The 19,637-nt window shown below is 34.5% G+C and overlaps 1 protein-coding gene across 4 annotated transcripts in view; it reads left to right on the top strand.

Annotated features, from left to right (window-relative positions):
• Positions 1-19,637, top strand: part of LRP1B (LDL receptor related protein 1B) — a 1,824,802-nt gene that overhangs the window by 1,200,545 nt on the left and 604,620 nt on the right. For all 4 annotated transcript variants that reach the window (XM_070581263.1, XM_070581262.1, XM_070581261.1 and 1 more), the window contains 4 exons: positions 3,880-4,077; positions 5,590-5,794; positions 13,959-14,123; positions 14,412-14,656. In XM_070581263.1, the coding sequence (XP_070437364.1) occupies positions 3,880-4,077; positions 5,590-5,794; positions 13,959-14,123; positions 14,412-14,656 (813 nt within the window). The remainder of the gene's footprint in view (positions 1-3,879; positions 4,078-5,589; positions 5,795-13,958; positions 14,124-14,411; positions 14,657-19,637) is intronic.

Below are 19,637 nucleotides of genomic sequence, written 5' to 3'. Positions count from 1 at the left end.
AGGCACCCTAAAACTATCATAATTCTCAGCCCTATAATTAATTATGGGTCAGGACCAAAGTCTTTTTCTTTTCTTTTCTTTTTTTTGCTGAGGAAGATTCTCCTTGAGCTAACATTGGTTGCCAATCTTCCTCTTTTTTTCTTTTTACGTGGGCCACCATCACAGCATAGCTGCTAACAGATAAGTGGTGTAAGTCGACACCTGGGATCCGAACTCAGGCTGCTGAAACAGAGCATGCTGAACTTAACCACTAGACCACCAGGGCTGGCCCCCAAAGTATTTTTTTATTGAAAATATAATGTTTTTTAATATCTGTTGGAGTTAATCACTATTATATATTTCCCCTAGTATTTTCCTAGTGAGTCACACTTTTTTAATGTAAACTTTAAAATTATCTAGTGTTATTTTAAAGAATGGTATTTGTAATTCTTTTTCATCACAGAAAATTTATAAATTAATTCAGGTAGGCTCAAGGTCTTTGGGACATTTGTTTTTCTATCTAATAATACTATATACCTTTCCATTTCTTGACGTCTTTATTCCTCTCATTAGTGTTTTAAAATTTCTTCATATATTCTTTGTGTGTTTCTTAATAAGTTTATTCTGATATTCCTTATCTTTTTTCATTGTTGCTAATGTGCATTTGTTCTTTTTCCATTTTGTCTTCTCGGTGGCTCTTGTTGGTAGAAAGGCTAGTGATTTTTGTCTTCAAATCTGTGATCAAGCCCTCCCCAGACCCCTTGCTGCTGGCATCCACTGTTTTGTTTTCTGTCTCTATTGTTTTGCCTTTTCCAGAATGTCAAAGAAGTGGAATCATATGGTATGTAGACTTTTGAGCCTGATTTCTTTCACCTGACATACTGCATGCCTGTGTGTTTCTTCATTCAGACCCTTCTCCTGGATCTGTATAATGCCAATGGGCTCAGAAAGGTCCTGAGATCAGGCTGTTACTGCTGTCTCATTTTTTCAAAAAGTGGTTATGACATTTGCCCCTTAGTTGTGCTAACTCCTTTGAGAATTGTGCTCTGCCAGTAATTTTTTTATATCTACAACTGCAGACATCCTCTCTCAGAAACTCTCTTCTCTTCGAATGCGTTCATCAGCCCTTCCTCTACTACTGTGGTATTTTGGTAACAGATGTCTTCCAGCGTTAGTGAAGGTGTAACTTGCATTTCTTTTCTTTCCTTTTTCTTTTATTTCTTTCTTGTTCTAGTGTGGTTTCCTAAGGAAGAGGTAGCATGTCATTACTTTGCAATTTTAAAACTGTATCTCCTTAAACAGGTGTTAAATATAAATTTCTCTAGCAAGTAGCTGCTGCACTATAATTTACTACTTGATTAAAGGCAAACTATAAGCCAAAGGATGTGGAACCTCTCCAGAGCTGAAATGTCATGAGTTCCAGCACGTGCTAAGAAATATCCAACTTTCTTCTGGTGTATCATCATCCCAGCCTTTTCTCTTACGTAATATCTCTTTTGTTTATTCCTTTGAATAATCTTTGGAATTTAATATTCATAATAATTATTAAACATCTATTATTATTTTTAAGTATGCATACTTTTAATTATTAATTATCCTAATAACACAGTATGCTATGCATTTTATAAATAAAACAGTATTGAGGATCACAGAGTCTAAATAAACTTCTCGAATTTACACAGCTAGTTGGTGGCAGAGCTCTGTCTGAAACGTGCATTTTCTGACTCCGAGTCTATTGCTTTTGACTACATCACAGTTACCTCCACAACTGTATTTACTATGATGAGTCTCAGCTTATAAAACAAATTTGTATACATCATTTAATTGGATTCTGATAACAGTTTAAGTTAGATTAAAAGGAAGTTACCATTAATCCCATTTTATAGGTAAGCTCATTTAATTCCTGAAAAACATAAAGAATTTTTCAAGGGCAAGCAGTTTTTTCATACTAGAGAATCAAACAAGGGCTCCTGATCCAAAGTTAGATATTCTTTCTTTTAAATAACTGTACATCCGACACAACCGTTTTCTTTACTTGAAAGTGCTAAATTCTAGATTTAGAATTGTATGAGTATTTGGTCTATTGTCAGCTATTTGGAATTAGTTATTTTGTAAATATTTGGTATCTTGTATCAGTGAGCTATTGTCACAGTAATGTGCAATAAACACCACAATACTGTGCCATAAATAACCACAATACCTACGTGATCACAACAATATGCATAATTTTTGCTCACAAGTTCTCAGGCCTTCTGAGCATTTCTTACGGTCTCGGCTGGGCTTCCTTATACTTTGCAGTCAGTTGCAGGTCATGTAGGTGGCTCTGCTGATCGTGGCAGGCCTCTCTCCCACTCTAGCTATCAGCTAGTCTCTTAAGGTGGATTCAGTTTTCCTCCGCATTTTTTCACTCTGAACATATTTATTCAATGTGCTGATCAGAGCTTCCTAAAGTAGACTCATGTCCATTGAAAACAAAATGGCAAGTGACACCCCTACACCAAGGACAACCAGCTTAGGTTAGCACCCTTCTAAATCTATGACCTGTTATGAATTATGTCTTCCCTGATGCTAGGTGTTGGGGACATCATAATGAGCAAGACAGACAAGATCCCTGTTTTAACAGAGCTTATGATCCAGTGAGGAAGATAGATGACAAACAAGTAAATACTGGTTTTAAAATATATTTCAAAGAGAATAAATAGGCTATGGTAATATAGAATAATGGTGATGGGTCTTTATTAGGTAACTGATCAAGGAAGACCTCTTTGAGGAAATGGGATTAATAAGAATAGTAAACCTGGTTGCAGTTGACAAAAACCCAGCTCAAATTAAGTTGAAAAAGTTAATGCAGTGGTTTACATATTCAAAGCATGGAAAACTAATAGGAGATTTGAAGGAAGAAACCAGTCTTAGGGATAATTGGAAGTATGGATTTCAACGTCCTTAGGACAAGGTCTCTCCCCAGGTCATCACTGTCTCATTCTTTGTGGCTTTTTTCTCTTCTACTGCAATATCACAATAGACTTCTGCACACTACAAGGACATCAACACTGGCAACACTTGGCCTGGAGATATGTGACCTTGGAAGAAATGAGACTCTTCCCTCCAGCTTGAAGACTTCTCTGGAAATTTACAAACCCATTAGCCTGACTTAGGTCTCACATCCACCTCTTCAGCCACTCACTGTGGACAGGGATGATTATAGCAGCTCACATCCAGAGGATGTGCCTAGACTTAGGATAGGAAAATCAGTTTCCCTAAAGGGGAATATGAAACCTTAACTTCATATCTGTTTTCAAAGCTTCTCTCTTTTCTTCCAACTCAGGCGCTGTCCAGACTTAAAAACTAGTGTGGGAATGGTATAGATATGATTTTCTTGGACTGTGAAGAAAGCTACCATCTTCCCTCTTATGAGGAGCACTTCTTAACTATAAATCCAATAACTCTCTTCATAGAAATCCTCTTTTGTTGGCTCTCTCTCCTTCATGGATCTGAGGGCATGTGATGGGTTAAGAGTAGCACAACTAGTTTTAGCCAACTCTTAGCAATTCCTATAGTGATGTTTCTGAAGTTTGGACTGTCAGCTGAAACTCCCCTAAAACAGAAAATCTCCAATTTTGTCTTTCAATTGCAATAATTCTTGTGTTCTCTAATCAGAATCAGGTATATAGAAATCCAAGGAAGAAAAAGTCATTTATATCTTATTTTAATGAATACACGTAAACTTGTTTTTGAAGTTTCTTTTAAATTTTGGATTAAAAGAACTTACTCGTTTAATACAGAGAATTATATAATAAATTATACTTTTAAATAAATGGATTTTGACCTCAAGCATTTTATTCCACTTACAAAAGTATATAAATATTTTCACAAGCCTATTAAAAATAAATTTATTTTCAGATCCTTTTGAAGCTTTCATCATCTTTTCTATTCGCCATGAGATCAGAAGGATTGATCTTCATAAAAGAGACTATAGTCTACTTGTTCCTGGATTAAGAAACACAATAGCACTTGATTTTCACTTCAATCAAAGTTTACTTTATTGGACAGATGTTGTAGAAGACAGAATATACCGAGGCAAGCTTTCTGAAAGTGGAGGTACAGATATTATAATTTTGACTTAATGTTTAGATTAATTTTTAACTGAAAATTCCAGAAAAACTTCCGTAATAGAAGGAATTTTGATTAATCTTTGGCCTCTGGTTCTTTATCTCCTCACTCATGTATGTAAAACCAAGGATATCAAGTGTATATGTGAACACATGTTGGGAGAAGGGAGCGGTGAAGGCCTTTGCAATTCATTCCATTTTCAAAGTGTGGACTTTTCCATGTACATTTGGTGAGGAAATTTATTGACAAGAACAAAATGACTGCCTTCTGAAGATTAGTAGTCATATTTTTGTGATTTAAAATAACTTTTAATGTGTTTTTTAATGTGTTACCATCTGTCAGCATAATTCCAAGAAATAATGAATTGTTACAAAGACTGCTAATACCAGCTAAATATTTTTGCCATAATTTAACTTATCTCTTTTACTAATCTACCCCTTTCTTACATAGTAAGGCTTTGAGATAAATATAATTCTCTTGAAACAATTCCCCTGAAAATAATTCTCTTGAAAATGTTGGATCTGTGTAGCATTCCAAAAGCAAGATATGTCTATCAAAATCTAAATTCTTCCTTAAGTCACCTTTGCAATTTGGGAAAAATGGTAATATTTAAACACACAATATAATTATAATGTGTGAATTTGTGTCCTAATATTGCAGGACACTGATTTCAAAAGATGGATTTAGATCCATGAGCTTAGATGGTTAACTGTTTAAAAAAAAGCAAAAACAACACACTGTTAAAATATCTCATGAAAACACTGGCAATGTCACAAACTACAAAGAGTTATCCTATTAGAAAAAGCGTCTTTAAAATAAAATTTTTAAAAATTCCAAAAGAAACTAAGGAATAGAAATATAAGAATATTGGTGGACACTACCAAAGTGCTTATTTTTATTTAGACCACACTAATGCCTTCTCTTATTTGCAAATGTGTTATATCTTGCAAGTCTTATGACCCCAGAGGGGGTGGGAGACTGTGATTTGGGGTTGTCTTTTTTAAGGTTAAATGCAGTAAAGCTATCTCATCTGTCATGCTTCAAAAAAGAGGAAGAGCTGACTAGCTATAATAATGCGTGTTGCCCCAGGTGGACTTTTTCTCTTCTTTCTACCCCTGAAAATCAACATTTGAATTAAATTGCGCTGATTTTAACCAGCACATCATTATTATTCCCCAAATCCCTTGTTCTGCCTAAAAAGTCAAAAAAAAGAAATAACTTTTTTGCAATCTCAACATTGTTGTTAGCTCAGAGATGTTTGAAAATTCTATTCTACTGTCACTGAAAGGATTTAAGAGATGAAAAATTTCTGATGGGAATGATCAGTAATTCTAACTTTGGAGGCTTCTTGGTTTCCTCTGTGCCAGGTAATAACTTTTGCACTATATTTCTCAAAGTTAGTATGTTTAAAGACTTTGTAATGCTACTAAGTAGGCCTTTTCCTTTGTGCTCAACACGTTCCGTGAATGGGTACAAGTGTTGGTTTTCCCTTTTTTGTAGGTGTCAGTGCGATTGAAGTGGTTGTGGAACATGGCCTGGCTACCCCAGAAGGACTGACAGTTGACTGGATAGCAGGCAACATATACTGGATAGACAGCAATCTGGACCAAATCGAAGTGGCCAAACTAGATGGTTCTTTAAGAACTACACTAATAGCAGGAGCCATGGAACACCCCAGGGCCATTGCTTTGGACCCAAGATATGGGTAAAGAAATTTGCCTTTCACAGATTCACTTTGGCGTAAATAATAATCTTTCAAATTAATATTGAATTCAACTAGCTCATAAAATTATGAATCAAAGTGCTTATTTTGTGCACGTATATATTTGTGTGGATATATATAATTGTGTATGTATTGTGTGTATGTGTGTGTGTGTGTATATGTATATAATTGTATATATATCAACCAGTTTAAGTTTAGCACCACAAGTTTAGTTATAGGATTGCTTACATAGGTAATTTTAGAGGACAGAAATGTCTTTTGCATAAATATGGGCATTAGGCCCTATTGGAAGCTATTGCAATTCTATTTTGAAGCAGTAACTTAATGAATTTCTCTTTGACCTGCCAAAGAGCTGCTGTAATTGTTTCTAATGGTTGCAACCCACAGGGCCAGTCTTTGGTCCAAACAGTCACAGACGTTCAACTCCTCACCCTTTATTTATTTTGCATGTACTTGGAGTTAGTTTAAAAGAAAATTGGGAGAAGCTTGAAGGAGTCCAGTGGTGAGAAGCTGACTATGGGGACATTTGAAAGACAAGGCACATGATTCTGGAAAACAAGGTCAAATGTTGAGTAACTCAGGTTATTGCTTGCACTGTGCCGCTGTGTGTTTCTGTGAAAGAGCAGAAGAGAGACCCTGGATTTGGAGCCAGAAAACCAGGGTTCCAGTTCCTGCTCAGTCACTTATTCTCTGGGAAACCTACTGAAGTGTGTTTTCTTCCCTTAGATTTCAGTTTTCTTTTTTGTAAATCAGGTATCATAATATCTTTATCATCAGGTTGTTTTTGAGGAGATAGTAAATATGTAGAAGATAATATGTAACTGATAAATGTGAGAATACTTTATTACTGTTAATTATTTATTTCCTTGGTAATTATTTTGTAAATATAAAACTCTTGTCAAGTCTAAAGGATAGTAGAAAGGAATTTTTCTTTTTTGGCTCTATACCTTAAGTAATACGAACTCCAGGGAGCACCAGTGAGCGGGGGAGTCAGCCAGAAGGGAGTTTAATGAGATGCAGAAGAGAGAAGGGAGCACATTGTATCTAAGTCAGCTTGCTGGCCAAGCTCTCTGGCTTGTGCTCTGGTTTATGCCCAAGACTCAGAAATCAATAGCTTGGGAAGTTTGTTTGTCTTCCTTTTCCTCAGTTCAGACACAGAAGTTAAAGGATGAAGCAGCTTGTCTTGAGCAGGGTTCCAAACCGGCACCCCTCACTGATGCGTCTGCTTTACCTTCCACAGCGTTTTAACTTTATTTGAATTAGTTGCCCAAAATTGAAATATTGAGAGGTTTTGCATACAATGCTGGATTTCTGGTTTCTCTGGAAAACATAGGGAGATCTGGCAACAACGTGCAGAGCAGTAGCTGTATCTTTTACCATAGAGGTGTGTTCTCTAGTTGACACACTTTACCCTTTGCCCATTTCACTCATTACCGCTTGTAATAACAATTCACCAGGAAGAGGTGTGCTATGTTTAATAAGAAATTCTCTTTTTTAAACAGACTGTTCTTGAGGTTACAAGTAGATTGCTGATCCTGACCCTTTACTTCCTACAAAAGTTTATCATCAACAGGGGTTTTACCCTCAATGTAACAACCAGTGGTGTGAAACTTTCAACTATTAAACCTGTCTAAGTTCTACCAGCATCTTATCTGCATGAGAAACTTTCTATATAAGGGAAAGTGAGATTTTGGAGAAAGTTGTAGTTTCAGCATGTATACCAACATGATAGGAAAACTGGGAATGCTTCCGAAATTATAAATGGCATACAGAAATCAAAAACCAAAGTTCCCAGTGTATGAAAATTTTGAAAATATTCTGACCAAACGAAGCAGTGAATCTGGGAGTTGAAGCTTCATTTTCTATAGCTTTGAACTGACAACGCTTAGGATAAACTCATTTCTCTCAGTTTGCTTGGGGAATACACAACCTGAGAGGAGGAAAAGAAAACAGAAACACAGGGATGCACAACCCACAGTTACAATTTAAATGAAAATATCAGACACCATTTCAGTGATATAAGTGGATCTCCAGAAATAAAATATCCTTTAAGAGTTGAAAGTACAGATCGCTAGCCTCTGTGTAGGGAAAACCTGACAATGCTTCTGAGAAAGTTGGTGCCTTCTGTTACTTATTGCTACTATAAAATTGTGAGGCTAATGAAGATAATTACAGTAGTAATAAATTATTTTTAAAAATGGGTGAAGAAATAACACTTGTAAAATTGTTTCTGGCATAAATGACCAAAGTTCAGATGACAGTACTGTTTCATTCAACTCTAGTAATGAATTAAAAGGTTAACATGTTTGGATATCATGATATGATAGGATTTTTATTCATAAAAATTATTTTATAGAGGATTGACATGATTAAGCTATGAGGTATGTGTAAACACCTTAAAGCCCAGTTGGAGCAATTAAATTTTAAAATGTAGTGCAAATATTAAAATATTTTTGGGTTTATTGGATATTTTGATAAAAAGTTAATAGGTATTTTTAAACATTGGACCTTTCATATGATAAGCTAAGAGCATCATAAAAATAAGTATACACATACATTGACCTGCAAAGCCAAGCTAAGCACAGAAAAAGCAACACTGAAAAATAATTTAACTCAGTTGATTTATTAAACTTAGTGCTATTCACATATTCAGAAAAAAGCCATGAAAATTTTCCCTATTTCTCAAATTATTCATAAAATATATAAGGAAGCTGTGACTAAAAGTGATAGGAGTTCTAAGGACATTTAAGTTTCTTTTGAAGATTTTTATATTAGGATAAATTCACTGTATAATCTTTTGAGAAATATGGTTTGTGTAAATGCTATTATCTTTCCTACTAAATAGTAAGCTTTCTGAAGGCAAGCAACGTTGCTTCCAAGTCTGTGAAATCCTTCACCGCTCTTGGCGTATATAATTGTACTCAATAAATGCTTGTTCCATAAGTTAATGCGTAGGTATAAATAGACTTTTGCTTACATGTGACTTACCAGAACTAAGAATACACCTTAAAGAGCGAAGTAAAAAACCATTAATGGGTCACACTATAAACTTTTTACAATAACAAATGAAAAAAAAAGTTTGCAACCTGACACTTTGCTTCCAAAGCACAGCTGAGAAAACAAAAAAATTAGGCTACAATATTAGCCCCATAAAACATGTTTAAATCATGCAGCTTTCCTACAGCAATCAAGGTCTTTGTGACCTTTTTTACAGACGCCAAAAAAGAAGTGTTTTTAATTGACTACTTCGCCTCCTCAGGACAGAATCCACTGGCCTTCATTTTACATTATAAAACATATTTGCCTCCATGCCACGTTCCTTCAGTATTCTGGGTTTTGACCCAGTATTGCAAGTGACAAGTCATTCCAAGATGGTAAATTAAGAGTCTTAAGAGCCATTTTTCCTTCATTCCATTTTAAAGGGATACACTTATAGCTAAGGTGACCTGAAAAAGTACATGAATCTCCTCTAAACATCAAGCTTCTTATTAGGGAGTAACAAGCACCAGGGAGTTCAGAATCTACAGGGCGTGCCCTTCAGTTCCTAAACTTTCCTTGCCTTTATGCTTGTGCAACTGCATGGCATCTCCCTGCTCCATTCCTGGTATTTAGTTTTCCTTTGTCGTAATAACTGGACTCTGCTGTAACAATTGCTATAATCTGGTGGAATCAGATATAGTGATTGTGAAGATTAGCGAGACATCTAAATAAAATTTAATTTTTTCTGGGAGTGTTCCTAAACAAAACTAATAAAGACGCTGTTGGTTTTAGAAGACCTAAAGATTATAGATAAGTAACCTCTTTTTTTCTGCCAAGATCATTTATTTTCACCTTCTGCTGCCTGACCTGATAGATGATAATGGCCCTTTCGTGCCTGTAATGGTACAAGTTGTTCACGGTCCATTGACCCAATTCAATCCTGATACAGACTAACCCGCGAATGCAGGAACTGGAGAATCAGTTGACTGTACTCTCTTTTTTAAAAGCAATTGTGGCTGAACATTTCCATACGTCTTGCAAGAAGAGATATTCAGTCTTTGTATACTTGAAGAAATAATACAATCATTGAAATGTTAATATATTTTAACCATAAAAAGGAAGCAATAAGAGAAAAATTATTCTTTTAAAATATCATATTGTTAAGTATACAAAAGAGTGCCTAGAATTTTATGAAACAATGATCCTTGAAATCAACTTTTAAAATTGATTATAAACTGACTTATGGCAAGGTTAAGAACGTTTTTAGGGGAACTAATTCTAGAACAAGTTATTTTATAAAAAGTGTTGGAAATTTCCCACTTGAATTGATGACAGATTAGGACCACAATGACCACTACAGAAGAAACAACTCAATGTTGCTATGTTCAGTGAAGAAATAAAGGGATCACTTATTTTAGAATTCCTCAGATTGTCCCAAGCCATATATTTTTGTTCACTGGAAACGTATTTGAGAGTTCACAGTACCCATTTCTGGTAAACCTACATATAGAGAATGCAGAAATTCACAGTTATTGATATGTGAGTTGGAATTGCAGTAACCACATAAGGCAGAGCGAGGTAGAAAATTACCAGGGAGACACCAATTTTCCATTTGTTATACAGGCAAAAGACAAGGCTCCAGAAGTCTTTGGGTCATCAGTTCCAGGTGCAAAGTACAGCCTTGTCTAGATCTCGCTACCTTGTTTGTCAAGGTTTCACCATAAATTTGATTGATTCTATGTTGGTCTTGTTTCTATTTTAAATTTTATTTTTTTTTATTCTAAGTTTAAGGAGAAGCTGACAAATAACAAGTGGTGTCAGTGAAAAGATGTGTGTTTCCAAAACTAAATTTGAAGTGAGTCATATAATTCATTTCATATTCAGTGTCTTCAAGAAAGACATTTAGCTACTTAACTGAAGAGCCTTCCAGCTATTTATTAATTAACAGGTGTTCCATTGTCTATTTAACTGGCAACATATTATATATGAAATAACTTATAAGCAATATGTATGTATATAAGCAATATATGTTATTTCATGTTGATATTTCCAGATAGTTACTATTTTCTCATACAAGACAATCTTATCTTCAAACATTAGTCTTTCAGAAAAGGATTCCTAACAATAAGATTTTATAAATGTCTTCTGGTACATTTAAAAAATTCTATTTATTTGAGTTAGTTACGCTTTTAACGTTTTACGTAGAAATTTTCAAATACACAAAATAGAAGGAATTGTATAAAAAACTCCCTCATATCCATTACCCAGTTTCAACAATTATCAATACATTGTCCTCTGCCATATTAGTGTTCATTTTTATCCTTTCCCAATGGTTTACTTAATTTATTAAATGTTGGTGGCTAAACAATGAATAATTTGGATATTGTTTTTGTAGATGTGTTCCTACCAGCAGGGCTATGGAAACTCCTAAAGCTGCCCATGAAACTAAAACATTTTTCTTAATATAAACTCATTTTTGAGAGACTTTCTATGAGATAAACCCAATCCTATGACCTACTAAATCCTTTTCTCATGGTTTTGTCTCATGCTTACTTCATAAAACTAATCTACCTTCACATACATGCTATTGTAACATTTAAACATTGACATTAGTGTTAATTCTCATTCTGTCTGTCTCTCTCTCTCTCTCTGTCTCTGTCTTTCTCTGTCTCTCTCTCTATCCATGTCTTTAACGGTTTGGAAATACTGAAATTTTGCCTTTAAAATATATTCTCTATGAATATGTATGTGTGGATGCACATACAAACACAAATCTTTTCTATGTGCTAATCATCCTGTGTGCTAAATTGTTTATATCTATTAACTCTTCAAATGCTCCCTACTACATGTGTACTGTTATAGTTTTCATTTACAAATGAGAAAAAGAAGTCTGAGATTAAGTGTACTTGAGTAAGAGACAGATCCCAACCTTGGTTCCAAGTTTGTCTAACAGAAAAACATACATTGCCACTATTCAAGATGGACACAATCATTTAATAACATTTTTTCAATGTCTAGTGCTTAAGTTGTATATGAACTTTCACTCTTTTCAAGAAGGTCAATATCTGACTTCTCTGTGCACCATACTCCTTTAGCACATATACTGACTAAATTTATTATATAATGTTTTGAATTTTCTTCTAATCATTTTATATTTATAATTCCATATCCTATAAGAGATTGTATACTTCTCAAAAATTGAAGTCATGGTGAATACTTAGTTTACATCAGTGCACATTTCCTTAAATAAACATAAATTTTTTTAAGAAGACTGGTTGAATTCAATTTTTAATTTTGTTCCGGAGAATTATTTCATTTTCCAAAGTAATCTGCCAAATTCTTATACTAAATGATCATTCAAAATAATGGAAGAATCTAAAAATAGCAAGACTAAATATAATTATGATGATGAACAAAATTTGTTTTTGCCAATAACTTTACCATTTCTCACCAAAATGTTGTCAGAACTGATAATAGGAAATTTTACTGGACTGTAACTATCTTTCTAGTCCTTTTCATTTTCCCTTCCCAAATCTCCATGCTACTCACTGAGTTCTACTACAAATGTGGAGAAGGCAACTACCATTTATTGATTACCAGCCATGCTCCTACTCTTGTATCAGCTGCTTTCCCTTTATTGTTGTATTTAGTGACATGACATTAAATTGTTATATGTTAAAAGCATGAGAACAGAAGTTAGACTGTCTAGTTTCCTATCTCCTTCTGCCACTTGCTAGCTACGTAACCCTGGTCAAGTAATTTAACTTCTCTAAGCTTGTTTTCTCACCTGTAAAACATGGATAAATTTAGCCATGGATTCAAGATCAATTACATGAGATCTCAAAAAATATTAGCTAGTTCTAATGATTGTGGAATTGTTATGTAACTATATTGAAAATACTATAGAAACACACATCAGCAGTTAGGCCACTGACAATTAAACGTAAACCATCCGTTACCTAATAGCCTTAGAAATCAAATGCATGACATGCAGCACTTAATGCGTGTTCTGTGGAACTGTTTGTGCACCATAAATTTGTGAAGTTATAAATAGCATTTGGTAAAAAAAAACAAAACAAAACAAAAACAAAGACCAAGCTACACTCTTTAACATATAAAAAGTTGTGTTTTAACAACTGCCTGTTTGCATATATCAAAGTGTATGATTTCCTTCTGTTTTCTCTTTATATCCTCTGTTATATGATCTATTCTATTCGTGTGAATCTGAATATTATCTCCATACTGATGACTTCCAAATTCATGTCTCCAGCCCTGCCTTCTCTGAACTTTACCCTGGCATATCACACAGCTTCCTGGACATGTCCTTTTTGATGTCTTGAAATCTCAAGATCAAAAAAGTAAAAACTAAACTGTTGATTGCTATCCACGCTCATCCACACTCACTTCCCAGCTCTTAAAGTCTGTTCCTCTTCCATTTTCCCATATCACTTAATGGATTCTCTGCACACTCTCTCCTTGTCCTTACTCTGAGTTTCCTGAAACAAGAAACGAACAGTTACCTATAATTCTGTTCTCTACTTCCAATCATCAGCTAGTCGTGGTAATTTTATCTCCAAAATATACCCTGAATCCATTCACTTCTCTCCACTGCCACCACACGACTCCAAACCACTATCACCTTTACCTGGTCGTTTAAAATAACCATCTGACATACCCACACTCTTGCCTCACTATAATCCATTTATATATGATATCATTAAATATGCTCCTTATTCCCTTGGAATAAAATCTCAAATAATTGCTTTATCATACAAGACCCATAAGATCACCTTGTTCAACTTCATCTTCTTCCCCTTTCCTTCTCACTCTCCTCATATCTGACATGTGACCTCATTTCTGTTCCTCCAATCGCCCCAATAGGGCCTTTATATCTGCTGTTTATTTTGCTTGTCTTGCTTTTTATACGGCTCTCCTCAGCTTTTAGATTACATAACAAAATTTTGCTTCAAAATATCTCAGCAGCAGTAGTGATATATTCATGTGTTTATTTAGTCTGTCTTCACCGGACTTTAAGCCCCGTGAGGGTAGATAATGTATCCGTTTCTCTTGTGACTGTTCACCTAGCCAGGGCCTAGCGTACAGTAATACTCAATAAGTGTTTGTGGAATGAATGACTGAAACAATAGCAATATTTCTTTTTCTTCAGAATTCTTTTCTGGACAGATTGGGATGCCAATTTTCCTCGCATTGAATCTGCCTCTATGAGTGGTGCTGGGAGAAAAACCATCTATAAAGACATGAAAACCGGGGCTTGGCCTAATGGACTAACTGTGGACCACTTTGAAAAAAGGATAGTTTGGACAGATGCCAGGTTTAAAAATGATCTTTTTTTCTGTATTTCCTGTTACCTTCCTCAGATAGTATTGACAAAATCAAAACATGTCCTGACATGCATGTATCGTGTATACATATATATTGATATTGGTGGTGATTTTTGTTTGTTTTTTTTTTTACGATGGCTTTTTTTCTTTCTACAAATCAGATACAGGCCTATAAAATATTTTTATAGAATATTTTTTCTGTTACTTATCTAATTAATATGAGCATATCACTGGACTATTTGAATGAATTTTGATAAACTACCAATGTATTTCTATAGGTCAGATGCTATTTATTCAGCCCTCTATGATGGAACAGGCATGATAGAAATCATCCGAGGCCATGAATACCTTTCTCATCCCTTTGCTGTGTCTCTATATGGGAGCGAGGTCTATTGGACAGACTGGAGGACTAACACACTCTCAAAAGCCAATAAGTGGACAGGGCAGAATGTCAGTGTGATTCAGAAAACCAGTGCACAGCCGTTTGACCTTCAGATATACCATCCCAGTCGTCAGCCACAGGGTAAGTGCTGGTTATGAATTAACCACCCAGAAAGTGTTTTCATTTTAATCATATAATATTCGAACTGTAAAATAACTTATGTAAATTAACAGTTATCAATATTTTATATATTTTGTATGATGAAAGTGTTCCAGCCTCTATTTTAATTAATTTAGGAGTTTTTTCTTTCCCTTTTTATTTATTTCACATAGGAATAAATTGAGAAATCTTAGAAATTAACAGTTTTACATCAAGTCCTCAAATTCATAGTCCCTGCTATTGCATCAATAAAGGATACTGTGGGAAGTTGTAGAAGTTGTCTTCAGATTTGAAATCTATTACCTAAGTATGATCAGTCAATTGGAGGAGAAGCCCAAGGACACATTTGTGTTAGCCCCCAAGTAGTCTCTGTGTAGTATATTGAGAGGACAAGGAACGGTGCATAAGAAAGGATCAATTATCTGCTTGAACTTTTCCGTTTTAAGAAAACTGAGTTCTTATGAACAGGTGTGTTACCTCTCCCCGTGTAGTCCACATTTTGGTTCAGTAGTAATCTCCATCTTGGTTTTTTTATTCCGGTTCTTCCACTCAATCCTTGCCAAATCTTCTTAATTTTAAGTCTCACATTTCTTATTTTTTTTCTTCTTCTGGGATTCATGACCATTCAGTGTAACATTAGCTCATCCTTTTATACCTCTTGCCTGACTCTTCCCCATTATGATATGTGTCATAACCTATGGAAATCTCATTCTAATGAAAATTATGTTTCCGCCATGATTAGCATATTTTTATTTGAGACATATTGTTCTCAGATGACAAGCTCTTTCCTGTAGAGGATGCATTTTCTCCGTCTTTCAGTGTAGAGTAAGCAGGTCTTCCACGTCATTGGCATTTCTGGTCTTATGGACACTTCAAGCCTTATTTTAAATTCATGTTATATTAGCTTCTCCCAGACTTAGCTAAAAATAGTCACCTCTGTGGTCTACAAATTTCATGGCTATTCTCTGGCTTTCTTCAATACTTGGCTTTCATTCTCTCTCAATACCATTTCTCTTTACCAAAATTTCCTCATCTGTAAAATTTTCTGTGCCCTCTGTCTGACATAGTCTGATTGAATCTAGTTCTCTTCTGAGATACTTGCAATTTCTCAGTTTCAATTTTCTTATATAATTGATCCTTCTTTGTCACATGGGAGTATCTACACACCCTGGGCTATGTGAGCAATCACTTTAATCTTTTTCTATCACCCTTAACTCCTTACTCCTTTCATACTACAAACCTGCAAAGCATAAGGACATTGAAGGGAGAAAAATCTAGCTTAGTCATTTTTATGCTTAGTAAGCATTCAGTAAATACACTGGATTTAAATAAGTGAAATAAGGCAAGAAATCTTCATTCTGACCAGAAATGTGCCTCTTGTATAATAAAAAAGACACTCTTCTCTAAAAACTTCCTTCAGCATAGAGGAATGTCTAGTCATTAGCAAAAACTGTATGTGGCTGACAAACACTTATAGGATTGTTTTTAATTTTTATAAATGTAAAATTACATATATATATATTTTTACCCCTCAGACTATTTGGTGTTTTGTAGGAACTGTAATTTTTATGTTTAGAGTAATTTAAATGAATTGGACCTGAAAAATGTCCTGGGTCTGTGTATTACATCGTTCCTCTCCCTCAACATAGGGATCAATGTATTTCATTTACTAACTGACTCTGTGATTTGCCTGGATTGACATGACCCCTAGCGAATTCACAGAATGGGAAGGAAAATGATACTTTCAAGCTCTCTTGACATTTCGTATGTAGAAAAAGGAAGTTAGATGTTCAGTGTAATTCATTGGCTGGGGGGAGATGTTCCTGATGCCCTTACTTAACTCAAAAGATGATTTATATGTAACTACTCTACTTTGCATAAGATAAGGAAGTTTTTACTATATGGATCTAATTTAACATATTTTCCCAGGATTCAGGGCAGATATTTTAGTCGTTATATACTTTTAGAGAATGTCACTTATAATGAGAACTTGCTATTTCCTAAATGCAATTCAGTCAGTTTCCAATTTTTAGAATGATCAAAGAACATTCTACTTTTCCCCATTATAATGATCACTGAGCATATAACAATCTTTATCCATCCTCTTTATCTCCTTCAGTAAAGTAACATTTCCACTGCTAGGGGGAAAAAATAAGATGCAGAAATGTATTGACTATTTTATTATCAAGGGTAGAATTACAATGAAAATAGTAACAAAGGTTCAGCATTAACAATAATAATAGTCCCTGGTTTTCTAGTGAATAATAATGTGAGGTTCATGAAAAAAATAAATTTTAAAAATACATGACATTCAGTGATATAAAATTGAAATATATCTTTCATAAATTAAAGAAATAAAGGCTAGAAATATTCTTTGAAGTTATCTAATCCTCGAACTAGGATATTAATAAAAGTTTTAACACTAGTTTTCTTACAAGTAAGCATTCATCATGCGCATAAATTTCCAGTTGGCTATTGGACACTTAAGCAGAACTTTTAAGAAAGAGAATCTATTTCAGATCCTTTGGTTCCTCATGTTGTTATCAGGAGACTAAGAAGAAACAAATCAAAGCTTAAATATATGCAACATAAAGGAGTAATAATGGGTATTTTTAATCTAAATTTTTAATTTTTTTATAGTACAAGGGAGCTGAGCTTAGAGTTAATGGCATGGCCTTGGGAGCCTGACTGCCTGGGTTCAAATCCCAACCTTACAACTGAGTAATTGTATGGCATTGGGCAAGTTATATAACCTCTCTGTGCCTCAGTTTCCTCATCTAGAAACTAAAGATAATAATAGTAACTACATCATAAGATCTAGTAAACATGAGTTTAATACAAACATATTAAACAAGAGTTAATACATGAAAGTTCTTAGAACAGTGCTATGTGTTTATATACGTAAGTAAATCAAATTTTAAAAAGTCACAGTTATTGCAATTATGTAATTTCCCTAGCTTCCTTTTGTTGAAATTTAGGTTACATTACTTTTTTTGTGTGTGAGGAATATTAGCCCTGAGCTAACATCTGCCACCAATCCTCCCCTTTTTTTTTGCTGAGGAAGACTGGCCCAGAGCTAACATCCATGCCCATCTTCCTCTACTTTATATGTGGGACGCCTGCCATGGCACTGTTTGACAAGCAGTGCATAGGTCCACACCTGGGATCCAAACCATTGAACCCCAGGCCGCAGAAGTGTAATGTGAGAACTTAACTGCTATGCCACTGGGCTGGCCCCTACATTACTTTTCTTGAGACAGTTTTGAACACATTTTCTCGCATTTAAATAATTCATAATGCCTTTAAAGAAAAATGCCAATAAAAATGTGAATCTGAACTCTAAAGAAGAGTGATATGGTTGATCTATCAAGAAAATTCAGGTGTAGCCAAATGACTAGACTATTAAATCTATTCTCTCCACATCCTGGTTACCATCTAACACCACTCCTCATAGGCACAGTGTATGGCATAAAAGTTGTGGTTATGCTAGTAAAATAAATGTTTAAAAGTTTATTTAATACTATAAAATAATATTTTCTCATTACAGATAAGTTATGGAATGCCGAAAAACAGGAAACAAAAAATGTACACCCATTTTCCCAGCTCCCAGACCAACAAACATTTTGAAGTTTTTTCTTCTAGTTCTTTCTGCAGAAATGTTGAATAACACAATAATAAACTAAACTATCACTATTTATTGATGAACAGCTATGTGTCATTTAGTTTTCGTGTTTTTTCCTGATCATCAGAGCCATCTAACAAGATAGATATTTCCACTTTCTATGAGAAAACCGAAGCTCAGGGAAGTGAAGTCACCTGGCTCAGAGTAATAAATCTCATCAAAGTCAGCCCCAGGGTTCCAATTAGCATAGCCAACTCCATAGTCCATTCTTCATTCCTTTCTAAATTAAAAAGTTTTGTATCTCTCAAATTTAATATTATACCTCATTTTTAGTTTTGTATCTTCCTTTTTACGCTTAGCATTAGCATTCTCCCTAGTTGTTGATGCCTTATAAATCTCATTTCTAATAACTGCAGATTTTCACATCCCTTATGACTATCAAAAATATTCTCAACTATTCATCTATAATTGGACATTTAGTTTGATTGTAGTTCATTTCTATTCTGTTAACAATTCTAATGTATGTCTATACATAAGTATTTTTTTCATATTTAATAGTTTTGGGGTTTTTGTTGTTTTTAGCAAGTCGTACGATCTTTTGTAGTTGCCAGAAGCAGATGCATGAACAGAAGCCCTTCCAAGAAGCAATAGCATCACTAAACTTCAATGAAAATTAGGTCATTGCCTTTCCTATATTATTTTTATTTATTTATTTTTCAAAAATCTACTCTCTTAGCAATTTTCAAATATGTAATACAGTGTTATTAACTATAATCACCATACTGTACATTATATCCCCATGAATTATTTGTTTCATAACTAGAAGTTTCTATGTTTTGACCCTCTTCACCTATTTCACACATCCCCCACTCCCCACCTCTGGCAACCACCAGTCTATTCTCTGTATCTAAGAGGTCAGTGTTTTTTGTTTTAGATTTCATGTATAAGTGAGATCATATGGTATTTGTCTTCTCTGTCTGACTTACTTCACTTAACATAATGCCCTCAAAATCTATCCATGTTATGGCAAACGGCAAGATTTCTTTTTTACACTACATTTTCTTTATCCATTCATCCATTGAAGGGCACTTAGGTTGTTTCCATATCTTGGCTATTGTAAATAATGCTATAATAAACACAGAGGTGTATATATATTTTCAAGTTCGTGTTTTCATTTTATTCAGTAAATACCCAGAAGTGGAATTGCTGGATCATATAGTAGTTCTATTTTTAATTTTTTGAGGAACCTGCATATCGACTGCACCAATTAACATGCCACCAATAGTGTACAAGGATTCCCTTTTGTCCACATCCTCTGCAACACTTGTCATTTCTTATCTT

This window comes from Equus przewalskii, chromosome 17 (assembly GCF_037783145.1).
Source record: "Equus przewalskii isolate Varuska chromosome 17, EquPr2, whole genome shotgun sequence".
NCBI classification, from domain to species: domain Eukaryota; kingdom Metazoa; phylum Chordata; class Mammalia; order Perissodactyla; family Equidae; genus Equus; species Equus przewalskii.
This window is presented reverse-complemented; position numbering and strand designations above follow the sequence as displayed.